The sequence below is a fragment of the Macrobrachium nipponense genome, chromosome 4, assembly GCF_015104395.2.
Source record: "Macrobrachium nipponense isolate FS-2020 chromosome 4, ASM1510439v2, whole genome shotgun sequence".
Taxonomy (NCBI): Eukaryota; Metazoa; Arthropoda; class Malacostraca; order Decapoda; family Palaemonidae; genus Macrobrachium; species Macrobrachium nipponense.
The window spans coordinates 123,306,450-123,323,526 of NC_061100.1; the positions used below are offsets into that span (position 1 = coordinate 123,306,450).

General features: G+C 44.0%; 1 protein-coding gene across 3 annotated transcripts in view; it reads left to right on the top strand.

Moving 5' to 3' along the window:
- Nucleotides 1-17,077, top strand: part of LOC135211116 (uncharacterized) — a 366,483-nt gene that overhangs the window by 245,080 nt on the left and 104,326 nt on the right. For all 3 annotated transcript variants that reach the window (XM_064244219.1, XM_064244220.1, XM_064244221.1), the window contains one exon: nucleotides 14,286-14,456. In XM_064244219.1, coding sequence (XP_064100289.1) covers nucleotides 14,286-14,456 — 171 coding nt within the window. The remainder of the gene's footprint in view (nucleotides 1-14,285; nucleotides 14,457-17,077) is intronic.

Genomic DNA, 17,077 nt, shown 5'->3' on the forward strand with positions numbered 1-17,077 from the left:
CCCTCCTTAATAGAGATCCTCCCCTATCGAGCCTGTATGTCCTCTCGCCCTTCCCTCCTTACTAGAGCTCCTCCCTATCGGAGTCCTGGTATCCAGCGGAAGGAGATAGTCCAACCATAGATGGACCGGTGCATACAGCAGGTCTCTACTAACCTCACCGTTTGCTGAGTTACTACACTCCGCTTCAACTGGACCTAGTCCGGTTCGTTTGTGTTTAGGTTTAAGTTATTTTTAAGTTTATCTTAAGTATCTTAAACCATCCCCCCCCCCCCTCCCTTTCATATATTTTACCGGATCTCTCCGGGATTATAGCCTATTCAGGCAATGCAGGGAGGGGTTATGCCCAAATTTTTTCCGAGCTCCGGCATGTAACGGAGTTCTTTTGCCCTTTAGTCTGTAAGTGATATCCCTTTAAGATACTCATGTGTCTTCCCACTTACAGGCCACCAACTGTGAGCATCCGGGATGTTCCGCTACACTTCAGGACCCCTGTGGACACGAAGTTTGCCGGTCCCATGCTCCATGCGCGACTCCGCACGGGGACATCCAGGTCTGGTACCATGAAACGTGTACCATATGTTACGATCTGGTGAGCCAGCTTTTGGAAGGCGTAAGTATTCCACCTCCAGTAGCTGCTCCGCTTCTTTTAGTACTTTAAGTTTTCATCATTTATTAACTTAAGGCATCTAGTTTAAGTTATACTCTAAGTTTTAGTTTTAAGTGATTCTTAAGTCTAAAATACGCCCTCTCTTACAGGCTCCGGCAGTAAGGGATACAGCACTGGCTACCCTGCGGGCCTGGGTCGGAGGTTTTGGCAAGAACGCCGCCAAGGGTCAGCCCTACATACTTGAGAAGCGATTGGCATTACTCATCTTTCCCGGAGGCAAGGCGACAGGGTACGTCGACCCGGTAGAGGCGGACCCGTCTATTGCCTTCATCCAACAACAGCTGGCGGCCTCCTTAACTGAACAAGACCAGGATATCTCCACGGATGTCGCAACCTGGATATTAATGTTGAACCTATGATAGGTATAGACGACCTGTTGGTCGAGGTAAGTAATGCAGGTACCCAAGGGTCTCCCTTGGGTCTGACTGTCTCTTCTACTCCTGCAACCTCTCCATCCTTCCAAGGCTTTACGGGTGATGAATTGTATACTCCTCCTGAGGCTTCGGTTAGACCTAAGATCAAGTCTAAAGTAATGACCTTGACTAAGACGTCATCGTCTTCAAAGAAGACGTCCTCGTCTTCTTCCTCGCGTAAGTCTCCGGCTCGTAATCCCGGCCCAGACAGGTCTAAGTGTCTAGCTCCGGCTCTAAGTCCTCGAAAACAGTAAACCCAAAGGAGAGAATCTTTTTTTTATCGCAACCCGGGCAGTATCACCAGTTCCGCTACCTTTGGTTCCTATTCAGAGCCTACCCTCCACCTCCGCAGCAGCTCCGGCTTTGGACTCCAATGCTGGCCTGTTGCAACAGGTGGGCGATCTAGTGGGATCCCTTAAGAGTAGTATGGAACAAATGATATCTCGCCTATCGGACAGGATCACTTCTCAGGATTCTATTATAGCCGGCCTAAGAGAAGCCCCTCTAGCCTCTCCCTCAACCTCCAACACTAGTGGATCTCAGCTTCCCCCGTATGACTCGCTGCCCCGCGTTTCTCCATGAAACAATCCTTGGAGAGTAGCGTCATAAACGCCCCCTTCCAGGATGGTCTCATCTCCATACCGGAGTTCGGAACTCGAAGAATAGAGGACTTCGAGTTCTACCCGGAAGGCCTACAGCCTCCTTTCATAGGCTACGCAAGGCTCACGCCTTCGGCTATGGTTCGGGACGATAGGGTACCAAAGGAGACAGTCCTCTATTCTCGAGACCAGGCTCAGCGAGAATGGTCAGATTGTTAGAGGACATGGATTGTTCGAACACCAAGGTACAACCATTTAAAAGTCCCTTTACCATTTTCACAATGGATGAGAGTACCCCGCTCCCGTTCCTAACCAAGATAGCAAGGTCGACCATCTCAGCAGCTCAGAAGGGGGAACCCATGCCTCAGTTGAAAGAAGCAGATCCCACATCTCCATTGCTCCCTTCAATCGGAGAATTGTGGGAAGACTTGCCAAATACATTCTCAGCTGGCAAACTCAAACCTGACTGTGCTATGGAGCAGTTTGGTGAAAAGCTACCCAGGCTCCCAGATAGTCTTATTCAGGCTGAATTTGACTCAAAATCACGACTAGCCAGATCAATCAACTCGATGGCTATGTCTGAGGTAGCAACCATGGCTTATGGTTCAGAACCAATTTTTAAGCTTATGACCAAAGCCCTGACTCAAACGGTGCAGTCAGATATGTTCGAGTTTGCCACTGCTAGGACGAATTGTAGGAAGCATGTCCTGCTAGAGGCAACCATTCGACATGAACCGAATAGGTTACTCTCTTCTAACATCTGGGGCGCAGATCTCTTCCCAGAGGCTATGGTTAAGGAAGTACAGGCAGAGGCTACGAGGTTGAACCAGAGCCTTAAAGACCGTTGGGGTCTTACGGCTAGGAGGAGGCAAGACCTGACACCTAAAGGTAAGGGACAAAGGAAACCCAGACGTTTCCAACCTTACCAAAAGAAGCAACCGCGCTTCCCTCAGCAAGTTCCAGCAGTGCCGTTAGTGCAGACAGCCCAACCCTCCACGTCTAAAGGTCAATCACAGCCTATTTATGTGATATCCCCTCAGCCTCAACCCTCCACCTCATACGCCATCTCTCCAGCTTACAATCAAGCCTTCGAGAGTCAAGCTTCTCAGAAGTATGACCGCTCGGGCAAGGGAGGCAGAGGTAAGCGGTCCTTTCGTGGGAGAGGATCGGGAGGCCCCTTCAATAGGGGAAAGCACTTCAGAGGAGGCCGAGGTGGTTACCAGAACCAATGAAGAACTTCAGGTAGGAGGGAGGCTGTTTCACTTTCGCCACCGGTGGAACTTCAGCCAGTGGGCTCAGAGCATAGTGTCAAAAGGGCTGGGTTGGAGCTGGTTGACGAACCCACCTCCAGCCAGACCTTTCCGTCAACTTCCTTCCAAAGAATTGACAGAGTACGCAGAGGACCTCCTTCAGAAAGGAGCTATAGCCAAAGTCAAGAGGTTAAAATTTCAAGGTCGCTTGTTCAGCGTGCCAAAGAAAGGCTCAAACAAAAGAAGGGTAATCTTAGACTTGTCCCGCTTAAACTTAGCCATCCGCTGCGACAAGTTCAAGATGCTCACGATCTCACAGGTGCGGACCTTACTTCCCCGTGGGGCCGTCACCACCTCTATCGATCTTACAGACGCCTACTATCATATCCCTATTGCAAGACACTTCCGTCCATATCTGGGATTCAAGATAGGAGACCAGACATTCTCCTTCAAGGTAGTTCCATTCGGGCTCAACGTGGCACCCAGGGTGTTCACGAAGCTAGCGGAAGTAGTAGTGCAGCAGCTCAGAGCGCAAGGGATTATGGTAGTGGCGTATCTCGACGATTGGTTGATCTGGGCCCCATCCGTCGAAGAATGCAACAAGGCCACACTGAAAGTGATCCAGTTCCTAGAATATCTAGGATTCAAGATAAACAAATCCAAGTCGAGACTCACTCCAGAGTCAAACTTTCAGTGGCTAGGCATTCAATGGAATCTATCCTCACACACTCTGTCGATTCCATCTACCAAAAGGAAAGAAATAGCGAAGTCAGTCAAGCAATTTCTAAATCACAAACTAGCATCCAGGAGAGCTCAGGAAAGGATCCTCGGCTCTCTCCAGTTTGCATCAGTAACGAACATCTTGATGAAAGCCAAACTGAAAGACCTAACCAGGATCTGGCGCTCACGAGCAAATGTCAGGTCCAGGGACAAGCTATCCTCAGTGCCTCTGATTCTAAAGAATCGGCTTCGACCATGGGCAAAAAGTCAAGAATCTATCAGTGTCAGTACCCCTTCAGTTCCCTCCACCAGGGATCACCATCCACACAGACGCGTCCTTAAGCGGCTGGGGAGGGTACTCCCAAGTCAAAAAGGTTCAAGGGATTTGGTCACCTCAGTTCCGTCAGTTTCATATAAACGTACTGGAGGCAATGGCAGTATTCTTGACTCTGAAAAGATTACTCCCACCAAAGTACTCCCACATAAAGCTAGTCCTGGACAGCGCAGTGGTAGTACATTGCATAAACAGAGGAGGCTCCAAGTCACGTCATCTAAATCACGTCATGATAGCCATCTTCTCCCTGGCAGACAAATTCAGTTGGCATCTTTCCTCCACCCACATAGCTGGAGTCAGAAACGTCATAGCAGACGCCCTATCCCGAATTCCAGTACCCCTAGAGTCGGAATGGTCACTAGACGGACAGTTTTCGTTCCAATGGATCCTTCAAAGAGTCCCAGGGCTTCAGGTGGATCTCTTCGCATCCCAAGCGAACCACAAACTACCGTGTTATGTAGCCCCCAACCTGGACCCTCTGGCTTACGCCACGGACGCCCTAGCTCTAGACTGGAACAACTGGGGGAGATTTACGTCTTCCCTCCAGTGAATCTCCTTATGAAAGTATTGGACAAACTCAGGACATTCAAGGGTCAAGTGGCTCTAGTAGCCCCAGACTGGCCGAAGAGCAATTGGTACCCCCTGATTTTGGAACTGGGCCTTCGTCCCCTTCGGATCCCCAGTCCCAAGCTCTCCCAGTCAGTACAAACGAAGACTGTGTTCGCTTCCTCAGGGATTCTCAAAACCCTAACTTTATGGATTTCATGAAGTTTGCGGCAAAAAGAGATGCGAATATTGACCCTCAGAATATTCTCTTCTTGGAATCCGATAAAAGGGATTCAACTTTGAGGCAGTATGATGCTGCTGTCAAAAAGTTAGCAACCTTCCTGAGAGGAGTCAGATATCAGAATCATGACAGTTAATTCAGCTATATCCTTCTTCAGATCCTTATTTGAAAAAGGTTTAGCAGCTAGCACGATTACGACAAACAAGTCAGCCTTGAAAAAGATATTTCAATTTGGATTTAACATAGACTTGACGGATACCTACTTCTCGTCTATTCCTAAGGCATGTGCTAGACTTAGGCCTTCTGTGAGGCCTACGTCAGTTTCATGGTTCTTAAACGATGTTCATAAAACGGCTTCCGAAACCGATAATGACACATGCTCGTTTATGATGCTCCTAAGGAAAACCCTGTTTTCATACAATCAACTTACCTGTCAGATATATACATAGCTAAGACTCCGTCGTCCCCGCCCCACAGAAATTCAAATTTCGCGCACTCGCTACAGGTAGGTCAGGTGATCTACCGGCCTGCCCTGGGTGGCAGGACTAGGAACCATCCCCGTTTTCTATCATATTTTCTCTGTCGCCGGTGGTATCAACATTGTTGTTATTACCTCCTGACTTGGATTCATTTTTCAACACTTTGATCAGCGTTTTCGATTTTTGGTGACGTATTTGGATCGTGTTTTTGGCATTTCGCTACTGTGGACTGTTTTTGGAAATAACTCTTTTGGATTTTTCTCAGTTATGTCTGATTCTAATGTAGTGTGAGAATGTGTGAATGTAGGCTGCAGGGTGAGGATACCGAGCTTCGGTTGATCCTCACACTGTATGCCGTAAATGTAGGGGGGTGCAGTGTTCTGCTATTAACACTTGTAAGGAATGGCGAGAGTTTGAATGCAGAAGAATGGAAGACTTTGACTTCTTATTTGAAGAAGTTAGAGAGGGATAGAGTTTAGAAGGCTGAAAGGTGTGAATTCAAGGCCTATTGAGCCTTTCAATAATAATTCTAACCCTACTACTGTAGATTCTCCCTATAAATCTCATTCTCAGAGTGTCTTTTCGGATTCGGCATCGGAAATCGCCAATCTGAAAGCGACGATTCGAGACAGACTGAAGTCCAAGATGGCGGACTCGAAGGTAAGGCTAGTGATAGTGAAAAATTTTAATTTTAGTGAAGTGAGCCCTATCAGGTGTTGTGGAGGGGGCGTTTGATCGTCCCTGCTGCGGCGCTCCCAGGCCTAGACCTCTTCCAAGCTCACATGCCCAGAGGATAAGGAAAGTCGAAGCCTTAAGGAGGTCGGAGGGAATCCCCAACGGCGTCAGAACGTCCCTTCAGCTGAGCTTTTGTTGCTTCATGGCAGCCAGCTCAAGGGCGCTATAGAAAAAAGCGTCCTTCGCGAGTGTTTCTCGTCCTCTCCCTCTCCCTCACCTAAACGAGGGTGGAAGGAGTCGAACTTATCGAGACCGCTGAAGCGTCATATGAAGCAAGACATTGATTCTAGCCCGGAGCGCTTCTCGGATGACGCCCCGTCGGCTATTAAGAAGGCGAAGGTGGCGTCAACGTCACCTGACGCTTACGAGGAAGTACCCCATCATGCTTCTTCCCCGAGTGATGACGAAAGGCGTCAGGCACTAGACGTAGGAGAAGCGTCAAGGAAGATCATTATGGCGGTGCAGGAACAACTGTCATCTCTTGTGGGAGTTTTAGCGCCCCGTCGGAAGGACGTGACGCTTCCTATTAAGAAGTCTCGTCCTCTCGCACCTGCTCGGAAGTCGTCTTGTAGAAGTGAAGCGTCAATCAAGAGGAGCTTAGACGTGACGCTCCGTCCAAGATTGTGACGCCCGAGTAGGAAGCCCTTAGAAAGCGAAGCGTCTTCCAAACGCGAAGCGTCATCTAAACGTCAACAAGAGACGTCATACATGACGCTCGGAGAGCGGGAAGCGTCATACATGACGTCTTCTAAAGCGCGAGAGAAGCCGCAGGTTGTGACGCCTTCCAAGTCGATCAGAACGGGAAAAAGGAAAGACTTTCATTCCCTTAGCCCCTCTCCGATCAGGAGTTTGTCTCCCCAGAAGAGGAAAGTTCTGAAAGGAGAACAGAAACTCAGGATTATCACGAGTTCGAACGAAACTCGGATGGTGATGACGATCTTGGAAGAGAGGGCTTGTCAACTATAAGGTGTTGACTACCCTGCTTCTGGAGGAATACGGAGACGAGTTGACTCCGGCTGCTCCTCCTTCTCCGCGCTCGCTCTTTTCGAGTGCGAAGGTGAAGAAGACTTCGTCTTTTCTGAAGATGAAGCCCACCATCTCGATGAAGCGGCTTTACACGCTTAGACGCCTGGATGAAGTCGAAGAAAGACTAACTTAGGAAGGGACAGTATTTTGCATGCCTCAGCAGGTTAGCTGGGGAAAAGAGGCATATGGTACAAGACGGGGGAGGATAGGGATATGGGTATCGCTCTCCTTTCTACTACAGAGGCAGACTTTTCGACGTTAGTTGACGCTTCAAGGCGTCCTAGTCTTAATTCTGCCCGCATTACTTGGAGTATTTCGGAACTAGATCATCTCCTCAAGGGACTTTTCCATGTATTGGAAGTCTTCAACTTCTTGGATTGGTCCTTGGGGTGATGTCCAAGAAAGCTCACGATTCGCAGGGAATCGAACCTGAAGCCCTGTTATGCATTTTGTCGTGCATCGACAAAGCAGTACAAGATGGATCTTTGGAAGTCTCTGCATTATTTGGAGCAGGTCTTTTGAAGAAAAGGACAGTGTAGGGCGCCTTCTTAACAAAGGCAGTCTCGCATGCGCAGAGGGCCAGCTCTACTATATGCACCTCTTTCGAACTATTTGTTCCCTTCTAAGTTAGTGAAGGACGTGGCTCACTCTTTAACTGAGAAGGCGACGCAGGATCTTCTGACGCAGTCAGCTAGGAAGAAGAAACCATGCTTTAGTATCGGACAAGAAAGGACCTAGCACTTCTACGCAGCCCTTTCGAGGTGGTCCGATCTCCAGACCTCCCGCAAGAAGGAAGGCTCCAGAGAAGAGAGGTAGGTCCGCCTTTCGTCCCTTTAAAAAGGGAAACTGAAACATTTCTCCTCCAAGCACCAGTAGGTGCCAGGCTCCTGCGACACTCCCAAGCCTAGACCTCTTCCAAGCTCACGAACACAGAGGAGAAGGAAAGTCGAAAGCCTTAAGGAGGTTGTGGGGAATCCCCAACAGTCAGACGTTCCTTAAGCTAGCTCTGCTTCGTTGCAGGCGGCTCAAGGGCACTATAGAAAGCGTCCTTCGTGAGTGTTTCTCGTCTCTCCCTCTCCCTCACCTAAACGAGGGTGGAGGGAATCGAACTTGTCGAAACCGCTGAAGCGCCATATGACGCCTGACAGGGATTCTAGTCCGGAGAGTTTCTCAGATGACTCTCCGTCTTAGCAAGAAAGCGAAGGGGGCGTCAGCGTCACCTGAAGTGTGCGCGGAAGTACCCTTTCCTTTTTTCCCCACCGAGTGATGACGAAAGAGTCATGCACTGGACGTGGGAGAAGCGTCAAGAGAATCATTATAGCAGTTCAAGAGCAACTGTCATCTCGAACGCAACGTCGGAAGGACGTGTCGCTTCCAATTAAGAAGTCTCGTCCTCTCTTACCTGTTCAACGACAAGCGTCATACAGACGGGAAACGGCTAAACGTCTTACAGAAGCGTCTAGTGCGAGAGAGAAAACAGGTGCTTACGAGAGTTTCGTAACGCCAGAGAGAAGTAAGACGTCTTTTAGAAGCGAAGCGTCATTGGAAACGGAGCATAGACATGACGCTCCGTCCAATATTATGACGCCAAGGAGGACGCCTTTGGAGAGCTGAGCATCTTCCAAGCGCGAAGCGTCATCGAGACGTCAGCAAAAGACGTCATCCATGACGCTTGGCAAAGAAACGGGAAGCGTCATGTAAGCATGAAGAGTCTTCTAAAATTCTAGAGAAGCCGAAGCTTATGACGCCTTCCAAGAATATTAGAGCGGGAAAGAGGAAGGATTATCATTCCCTTAGCCCCTCTCCTGTTAGAGTTTGTTTCCCGCAAAGAAGGAAGAATGTTCGGAAAAAGGAGAGCGGAGACGCTTTTAGATCCCGAGTTAGAGGAAAACTCGGATAACGAATATAGTGGAAGAGAAGGTTTGTCTAACTAGAAGGGATTGACTAACCTTCTTCTTGAGGAGTACGGGGTTGACGCCCAACACCACCCCTCTTGCCTACATTCGGAAACAGGGAGGGACGCACTCCTCGTTCCTTTACGAGCTCACGAGAGACCTATTACTTTGGACGTATCACAGTAACATCTCCCTGATGAAACAAGGTTCTTACAGGGAGAAAGGAATGTGAGGGCGGACAGGCTCAGCAGGAGGAACCAGGTCCTTCATACAGAATGGACTTTACACGAGGAAGTGTGTCTCGATCTCTGGTCTCTGTGGGGAACTCCTCAGGTGGAGTTCTTCGCAACATTTATTTCAAAAGGCTCACAGTGTTTTGCTCGGTCGTGGAAGATCCCAGAGCACTTATGGTAGATGCCTTCCTGCTAAAAAAAATTGGTCTCGAGAGACGTTTATGCTTCTCCCCATTCAAAATCCGGGGGTTAGTAATGAAAAGTTTGTGGCGTCAAAGGAGACGAGGATGACGTTAATAGCCACCTTTTGGCCGCCCAGGAATGGTTTTCAAGGAGGTGGTAGAGTGAAGCGTAGACTTTCCAAGATCCCTACCCGGAAGGACGGATCTTCTCATACAACCATCAAACCTCTCCGCTCTCGCTCTGACTGCCTTTCGACTATCGAAAGACTTGTCAGAGCGAGAGGCTTTTCTCGCGAAGTAGCAAGCGCGATCGCGAGAGAACGCCAGAACCTCCACTACGAAAGTATACCAGTCGAAGTGGAAGGTATTTAGAAGGAGGTGTAGATCCAGAAGTTGTCCTCCTCCACTACCTCTATAGCGGAAATTTGCGGATTTCCGGCTATTCCTGAGAGGAAATCTCATCTAGCCGTATCCACAATAGAGGGATATAGAAGTATGCTCTCGGCTGTATTCAGGAACAGAGGATTAGATCGGGCAGATAATGAAGATCTCCACGATCTCATAAGGTCTTTTGAGACTTCAAAGTATAAGGAACCAGTACCTCCGAACTGGAACTAGACGTAGTTCTAAGTATCTGTCATCGGAAAGATTCGAACCTCCTCATCGGGCATTCGTTTAGAGACTTATACCCGAAAATGCCTATTCCTATTATCTTTAGCTACGGCAAAGAGAATTAGGGAATTGCATGCTCTGCAGGATGAAGTAGCATTCAAGGGATACTCAGCGATTTGCTCGTTTCAGACCCTGTTTTAGCGGAAAAAAACGAGAATCCTACGAATCCCTGGCCTAAGTCATTCGAAGTCAAAGGCATGTCAAGTCTCGTAGGCAGAGAAACGAGAGGTCTCTCTGCCCTGTTAGAGCTCTGAAGTTCTACCTCAGAGAAAGCATCGAATGGGAGGCTCTAGACAAGGTCTTTGTGCGCGGTAAAAGACCCCCACAAGACTGATGTCCAAGAATGCGCTGGCATTCGTTGTAAGAAACGTCATTACAGACACTCTAAGCCTGTCCTGACGAACAGTTACAACTGTTGAGAATAGAAGCTCATGAAGTTAGAGCTATAGCGACGTCTCTCTTGTTTCATAAGAATATGTCGTTAAAAACATAATAGATACGACATTTTGGAGATGCAACTCAGTATTGCATCTCATTACTTGAAAGACGTGCGTGTGACATATGAGAAGTGTTTTTCTCTAGGTCCTTTCGTATCAGCGGATACGATTCTGGGTACGGGAGCAGACACCAATCCTTAAATGTTTTATACTTTTTCTTCTTTTTGGATATGGTCGAGTCTCTTCTAACAATAGAGGACTTAGGCTAGCACGGGCGGCCGTCTATGTTGTTCAGTAAAATTCTTGTCATATCCAATTAGTTGAGTATAATTTTTGAAAATTATGTATGTGTGCGTAGTGATTTTGAGTTACGATTGTTGTGACGAGTTCGGGGATAACTCTTAACAATCTGTAGTTCTAACGATGGTTAGGATCAGGTGGTCGGGATTGGTTGTGTGCTCCTTCATAAGGTGTATTGTCATATAAGTGGATCAGCACCCATTGACAAAGTCCTTTTAGGCTCTGCCGAGTAAGTGGGTAAGACCCCATCGCAGACCCACAAGATCTTGGCCATAGATCATATATCTCGCTAAAGTTTCTTGAGGTGATGCAGACTACTGGCAAACACCCACGAAGTCTACCACCTATCAGGTAGGAACCAAGGTTTTATTTATACCTACAACATATGTTGTTTACCTGTCTATTCCATATAGAAGCTGTCTCTTACCCTCCACCGAAGGGTGCCAATCAGCTATGTATATATCGACAGGTAAGTTGATTGTATGAAAATGATATTGTTATGTTACAATAAAGTTTCATACATACTTACCTGGCAGATATATACAATTAAAGGCCCACCCAGCCTCCCCGCAGGAGACAGGTGAAGAGAGAAAATATGATAGAAAACGGGGATGGTTCCTAGTCCTGCCACCCAGGGCAGGCCGGTAGATCACCTGACCTACCTGTAGCGAGTGGCGCGAAATTTGAATTTCTGTCGGGGACGACGGAGTCTTAGCTATGTATATATCTGCCAGGTAAGTATGTATGAAACTTTATTGTAACATAACAATATCATTTTTATTAAGCCTGGCTTCAGGAGCAAGAATTTCAGAACTGTCGGCTTTATCCAGAGATCCGGATCATATTCAATTCCTTCCCACAGGGTAAGTCCTTCTTTCTCCGGAACGTACTTTTTGGCAAAAAATGAAGATCCTTTGATGAGGTGGGACCTTGGAAAGTATTACCTCTTCCACAAGATGTATCCCTTTGTCCAGTTTCAACCTTACGAGCCTTTCTATCCAGGACCTCCTCATCCTCATCGGGGCCCCTCTTTAAGAGGGAAAAAGGTGGAACTTTATCCATTAAAGGCATCAGGCAACAAATCCTGTACTTTATTAAACAAGCCAATCCTGACTCTTTCCCAAAAGCACATGATGTCAGAGCAGTAGCCACCTCAATTAATTATTTCCAACACATGAACTTCGATGAGTTGAAAAAGTATACCGGATGGAAATCGCCGACAGTGTTCAAACGCCATTACCTTAAGTCCTTGGAAGCTCTGAAATTTTCAGCAGTAGCAGCGGGAAACCATAGTTTCCCCTGACTCTAGTTAATTTATAGTAGAAGATTCAGTCCTCCTTTCTACCTGCTTCACCCAACAGTTCGTCTATTCCTACCGTGTTCATTTACATTCACCTTGTGCCTTAGCTGCTTTTTGATAATGTAGTGGGTGCCCCTTACTTTTTTGCTAGGGACACTCACAGATGATTATGCATATTGATCTCATGGATGTTACCCCCTATTTTTATGCTAGGGGATACATCTCATTATAATGGTTACGGGTTTTGTATATAAGTTATATACATTCCTTATATATTATCATTGTTGATTAATTTGTTCATTTGATTGTTTTAATTGCTATTATATTTTTATACATGCCTTTAACACAGATACCATTTTGTTACATGTAAGCCAATTTACCTCTGTACATATGTAAATTACCTTATGTTAAGAAACATGTTTAGAATTAAGGGTAATTTAAGCATATTTTTGGTTTGTATCACTGTGTATTTGTATCTTTTTAGCAATTATATTCTTTTTTATATTTACTTTATTTTATTTGAGACCTATGTTGATTTATTTTATTACTTTTGTTTACAATCTTGTGCTATTTCTCTGGTACGATTTCGCGCAGCGACACGAGCTTGAGCCCAGAAAAGGGATTTTGACGTAAGGAAAAAATCTATTTCTGGGCGATTGGCTCGTGTCGCCAGCGAAATCCCACCCTACCCATCCCTTCGCCCAAGATTGTCTGCTAACTTCAGGATGGCCACCAGAGGCGCAGCAGTCGACAGCATGGGATGGAGTAGTAGTAGTACGAGCTGCTCACTCTGTGGGTCGGCTCCCCTCTTGGAGGGATTTGGTAGTGGGAGATTTCTATTGGCATTTGGCTCGTGGTTGTGGTCTCACTCGCCTAGTGTTCATACCGACACCCTCCTGGAGGGTGAGCGAGTCAGTTATACTGACCTTTTTTCTTTATTTTATTTATTCTCTCGTATGTGTAGTACATTTACCTAGAAATAATAGATTAAAGGATATTTCGCTGGCGACACGAGCCAATCGCCCAGAAATAGATTTTTCCTTACGTCAAAATCCCTTTTTTGGTATCCGTAACAAACAGGAAAAATGATAGGTGACGAAAGTGGTGAAAATAAACTTTGCTCAGAAACTAGCATAAATCTAAGTCAGTGTATGGAGAGAGAGCATTGTTTAGCTACACCATGTCTCAAAAACTTGAATCTTCCAAAACTAACTTAGTCTTAGGGACTAGAAATGAGTATAGACATTGCCTAGGCCACAATCCACAAACAAGAGCTATTTACTGATGTCTCAGTAAATAGACCTATTTGCCCCCACAACCTCCTACCCCTCCCTCAGTATTCTTTGCTCACAGAAGTGTTGAGATTCTATGTACAACCTCTCACTGAGAGATACTCAACCTTTTGTACACATGGCAAAAATTCTGAAGCAACGTGCAATTAAGTACAGTACGTACACAGTCTAAATGGGAAATTCCGTATTCTTATATATACTATAGCTTAATTTAGTAATGTGTTGCTTAATATTCTTTGCTTTGAAATTTCTTACAAATTTAACCTAGGAACAAAGTAGCTTTACCAGTACACAAGAACACACAAATATCCAGCTTCTCCAGCAAGGAAAGATCATCCAACAGACACTGCAACGGCTTGGCTGGAATTTGACTTCTCATAGCTCGTTCAGAATGAGATCCCAGTAGCTCTCTCTCTTAAGGTGCTGGTTCACTACCATTCTCCAAGATAGGTATCATGCCAATAATTCAGAAGTCCTTCTAGATCTCCAGTGGTAGCAGAACCTAGCTTATCTCAAAATAGGCATTACCTGGTTCCTCAGTCCCCAAAATCATCATCACAGAGGCCTGTGTCCATGCTTAGGGAGCTCACCTAGTTGGTCACCAAATTATTGACAATAGGTTCAAAACCATATTCTCCAAAAGATTCAGTGCTGCTGATGTGTTGATCTCCATTCCTAGATATGTAGCCCTCTTAAAAGGAACCAAGTCTGACATCTTTCAATTGATTTGCTGACCAAATTGGAAGAGTTGCTGGCACCGACATGGCAAGCCTTCTTGTAGTTTTGTTGATAAAATAGATGATTTCTTGATTTACTAATACAAACTGTTGAGACTTGGATGTCTGTTTCTGAAGAATTAAGGTATTAAACTATTGATGAGTATGTTGTTTCTGAAGAATTAAGGTATTAAACGATTGATGAGTATGTTTGAAAAAATTTTTTAATAATTTTTTTTTTCTCACAGAAAGCTGAAGTGTTTGAATTTCATGATACTTGTCATTTAGAACATACAAATGACAAAAAGACTTCTCGTCAGCAAGTTTTAGGGTTGCGAAATGGACGGGATACTGAAGTTCTCTTACAGTTTGATGATAAGGATATTGCTGATGAATGGTTTAAAGTTCTTCTGCAACATGTAAGTTCAAGCAGTAATGTTTTGCTACATTGAAATTATACTGTATTTGCTGGCGTATTAGAGACATTTTTTATCATTAAATGTATAAAAAAACTGCCTTGGGTCCAATGCGACAGTATTACGGATGGGAGACCAAGCGCTGTAGGCTAGGCTATGGCCTGTGCTTTTACTACAGCAGCATGAATGGGTAGGCACAAAATTTGTTGCTAGTTATAAAACATTGAAAAACAAGCCTTATTGATGTTACTAATTATACAATATTGAAAACGAGCCGAATTATCCATCTGTTATCACTTTAACATCTATACCGTGAACACGCCATCCTTCCCCCTATTTTTTTGTTACCCTCATTTTTATTTCTAATATATATTTTTCTTATTTTATATTTTTATGTATTTTGTCATATTTTTCACTGTGTAAAAGATGAAAAACAAAGTTTACAACCAAAAAAGGACTGAGTCATGCTTTCAATGTGTGTGTGTGTGTGTGTGGGAAGGGGGACATGTTATAAATAGCTCAGCATGTTGCCAAAATTTAGGACAAAATTCATGAAAAATTTTACTTTGGTGTATAAATATTTGTAATTAATATTTGACTGAATATGTACAATACATATGAGATTAAATTTCAAAAGTTATAAAATATTGTCTTGTGCACTGTTATGGTATGTATGATAAACATGTTAGAGTCAGCTGAAAGAAAGAGCTAAAAAGAGCTAAAGGGTGACATCAGCAATGATGAAATGCCATGTGGAAACAGACTCACGCATAAAGAAAAGCTTCCGTGATATTTTTAGGTGAAATAAAAAATCCTCCATTCCATTGCATAAAACAGAAAAGGATTAATTACTCTTTGGTAGTGTTCTTAAAGTAAATTCGCTTTGTACAGGTCATCAAGAAAAAAACACACTGAAAATCAGTGATCATAATAAAACAGAAGATAATACATTCTTAGATGTTGTTCTTAAAAATAACATACTTAGAGAGCGCAGTCCACAGTGCAACATGAATGGTGGAATAATTACCATAATTCAGGGTAGGGAACAATATGAATGCAATAGGAAAATTTGTTAGTTATCTGGACAACAAATGAAATATATTTATGTACTACTTGTGTAACATCCGATCTCACATTTGCAACTCTTAAGATTTAGTCGCCAAAACAGGATTTTGTCATACATCTCATGTTATCATGTGAATTGCATTGTCATTAACTCAGGTGACATTAGGCTACTTCTTTTTCTATACAGTCTGTACATGATCCTGGCTTCTTAAAAAAATAAAGTAAAACTAGGCTTTACTTACTGAGCAAATTTCATTTCTACTAGAATATACTATACAGTAGGTCCTCGCTTAGTCGTGAATCATCAATCGCTGATTCGGTAAATCTGTGGTTTTTCTGTGGAGCTTATCTTCTATGTATATTGCGTAACATTAACTAATTCACAAATTTATTTTAGGGCAATATCCACTAATCACAGTAGAACCCCGGACCTTGATGCAAATCCGTTCCCGAAGAAGTGACGAGATGCAATTTAGTCAAGATCCGAATTAATTTTTCCCTTATGAAATATCTGAAAATGGATTAATCTGTTCTTGCCACCAGTTATTACCCTAACCTCGCCTTTTTATACAAAACTTTAAACATAAATTACAATTAAGTTCAGTTTTAAATAACATATTGTATTAGACACACTTTTTTTCATTTTCAAATACTATATGTATACTGTACCAAAATAACTGGCCTACGCCCAATACAGTTGTATTATCGATGGTTGACTGAACACCATAGGCTAGACTAGGTATGTATTGTGTACTGTAAGGGGTAGGCACAAAAATTGTTGCTAATAATAAAAAATTGAAAGTCTAACCTTATTATTACAGCAAGTTAATAAAATATTAAAAATAAGCTAATGGGGTGATCGGATATAAACAAACCTTTATACAGAATACAGAGTCGTCTGTAATAAAACACTTTAAAATATCTTTCAATACATGTTATGATATTAAAATATTTTTCCCCATAGAATACCCTTGTAAAATAGGGTCACTGAATGTGACGTCATATTTGGCGGAGTAATACCTATCGGAAGTAGATCCCCATGAATGTATTCATTTAGAATTGGAAAGAATCCCGATGTAAAGGGTAACTGGGGAACTATTGATATCACAAAACCCTTTATTTTGATTATAAAATACTACCAAGAAAATATTGCCCTTTAGTAAACAACAAGGTTCACAAATCAAGTACGACTGGGAACTTTAAATTATGAGCATCAAGTCAGTCACGACTGGGAACTATGAATTATGAACATCAAGTCAATCATGACTGGGAACTACGAATAATAAGCAGACTGCAAATTGTTTTGGGAGGCAAAAGCACTGTCTGAAACTGACAAAAACATATGTCCACATTTAATTTACTACATTTATTAATAAAGTAGCTGCAATTCTTAAACCCAGCTTTGATAATTTATAAAAGATACGTATCCCTGAATTGAGTTCCATTCAGCAACTAAAGACAGTGATGATAGCAGTAAATCAAAATCAGCTGATTATTTTCAAAATGTAAACAAAACCAGAATGGAAATGGCAGATAGATTTTCATATTATAATTCAATA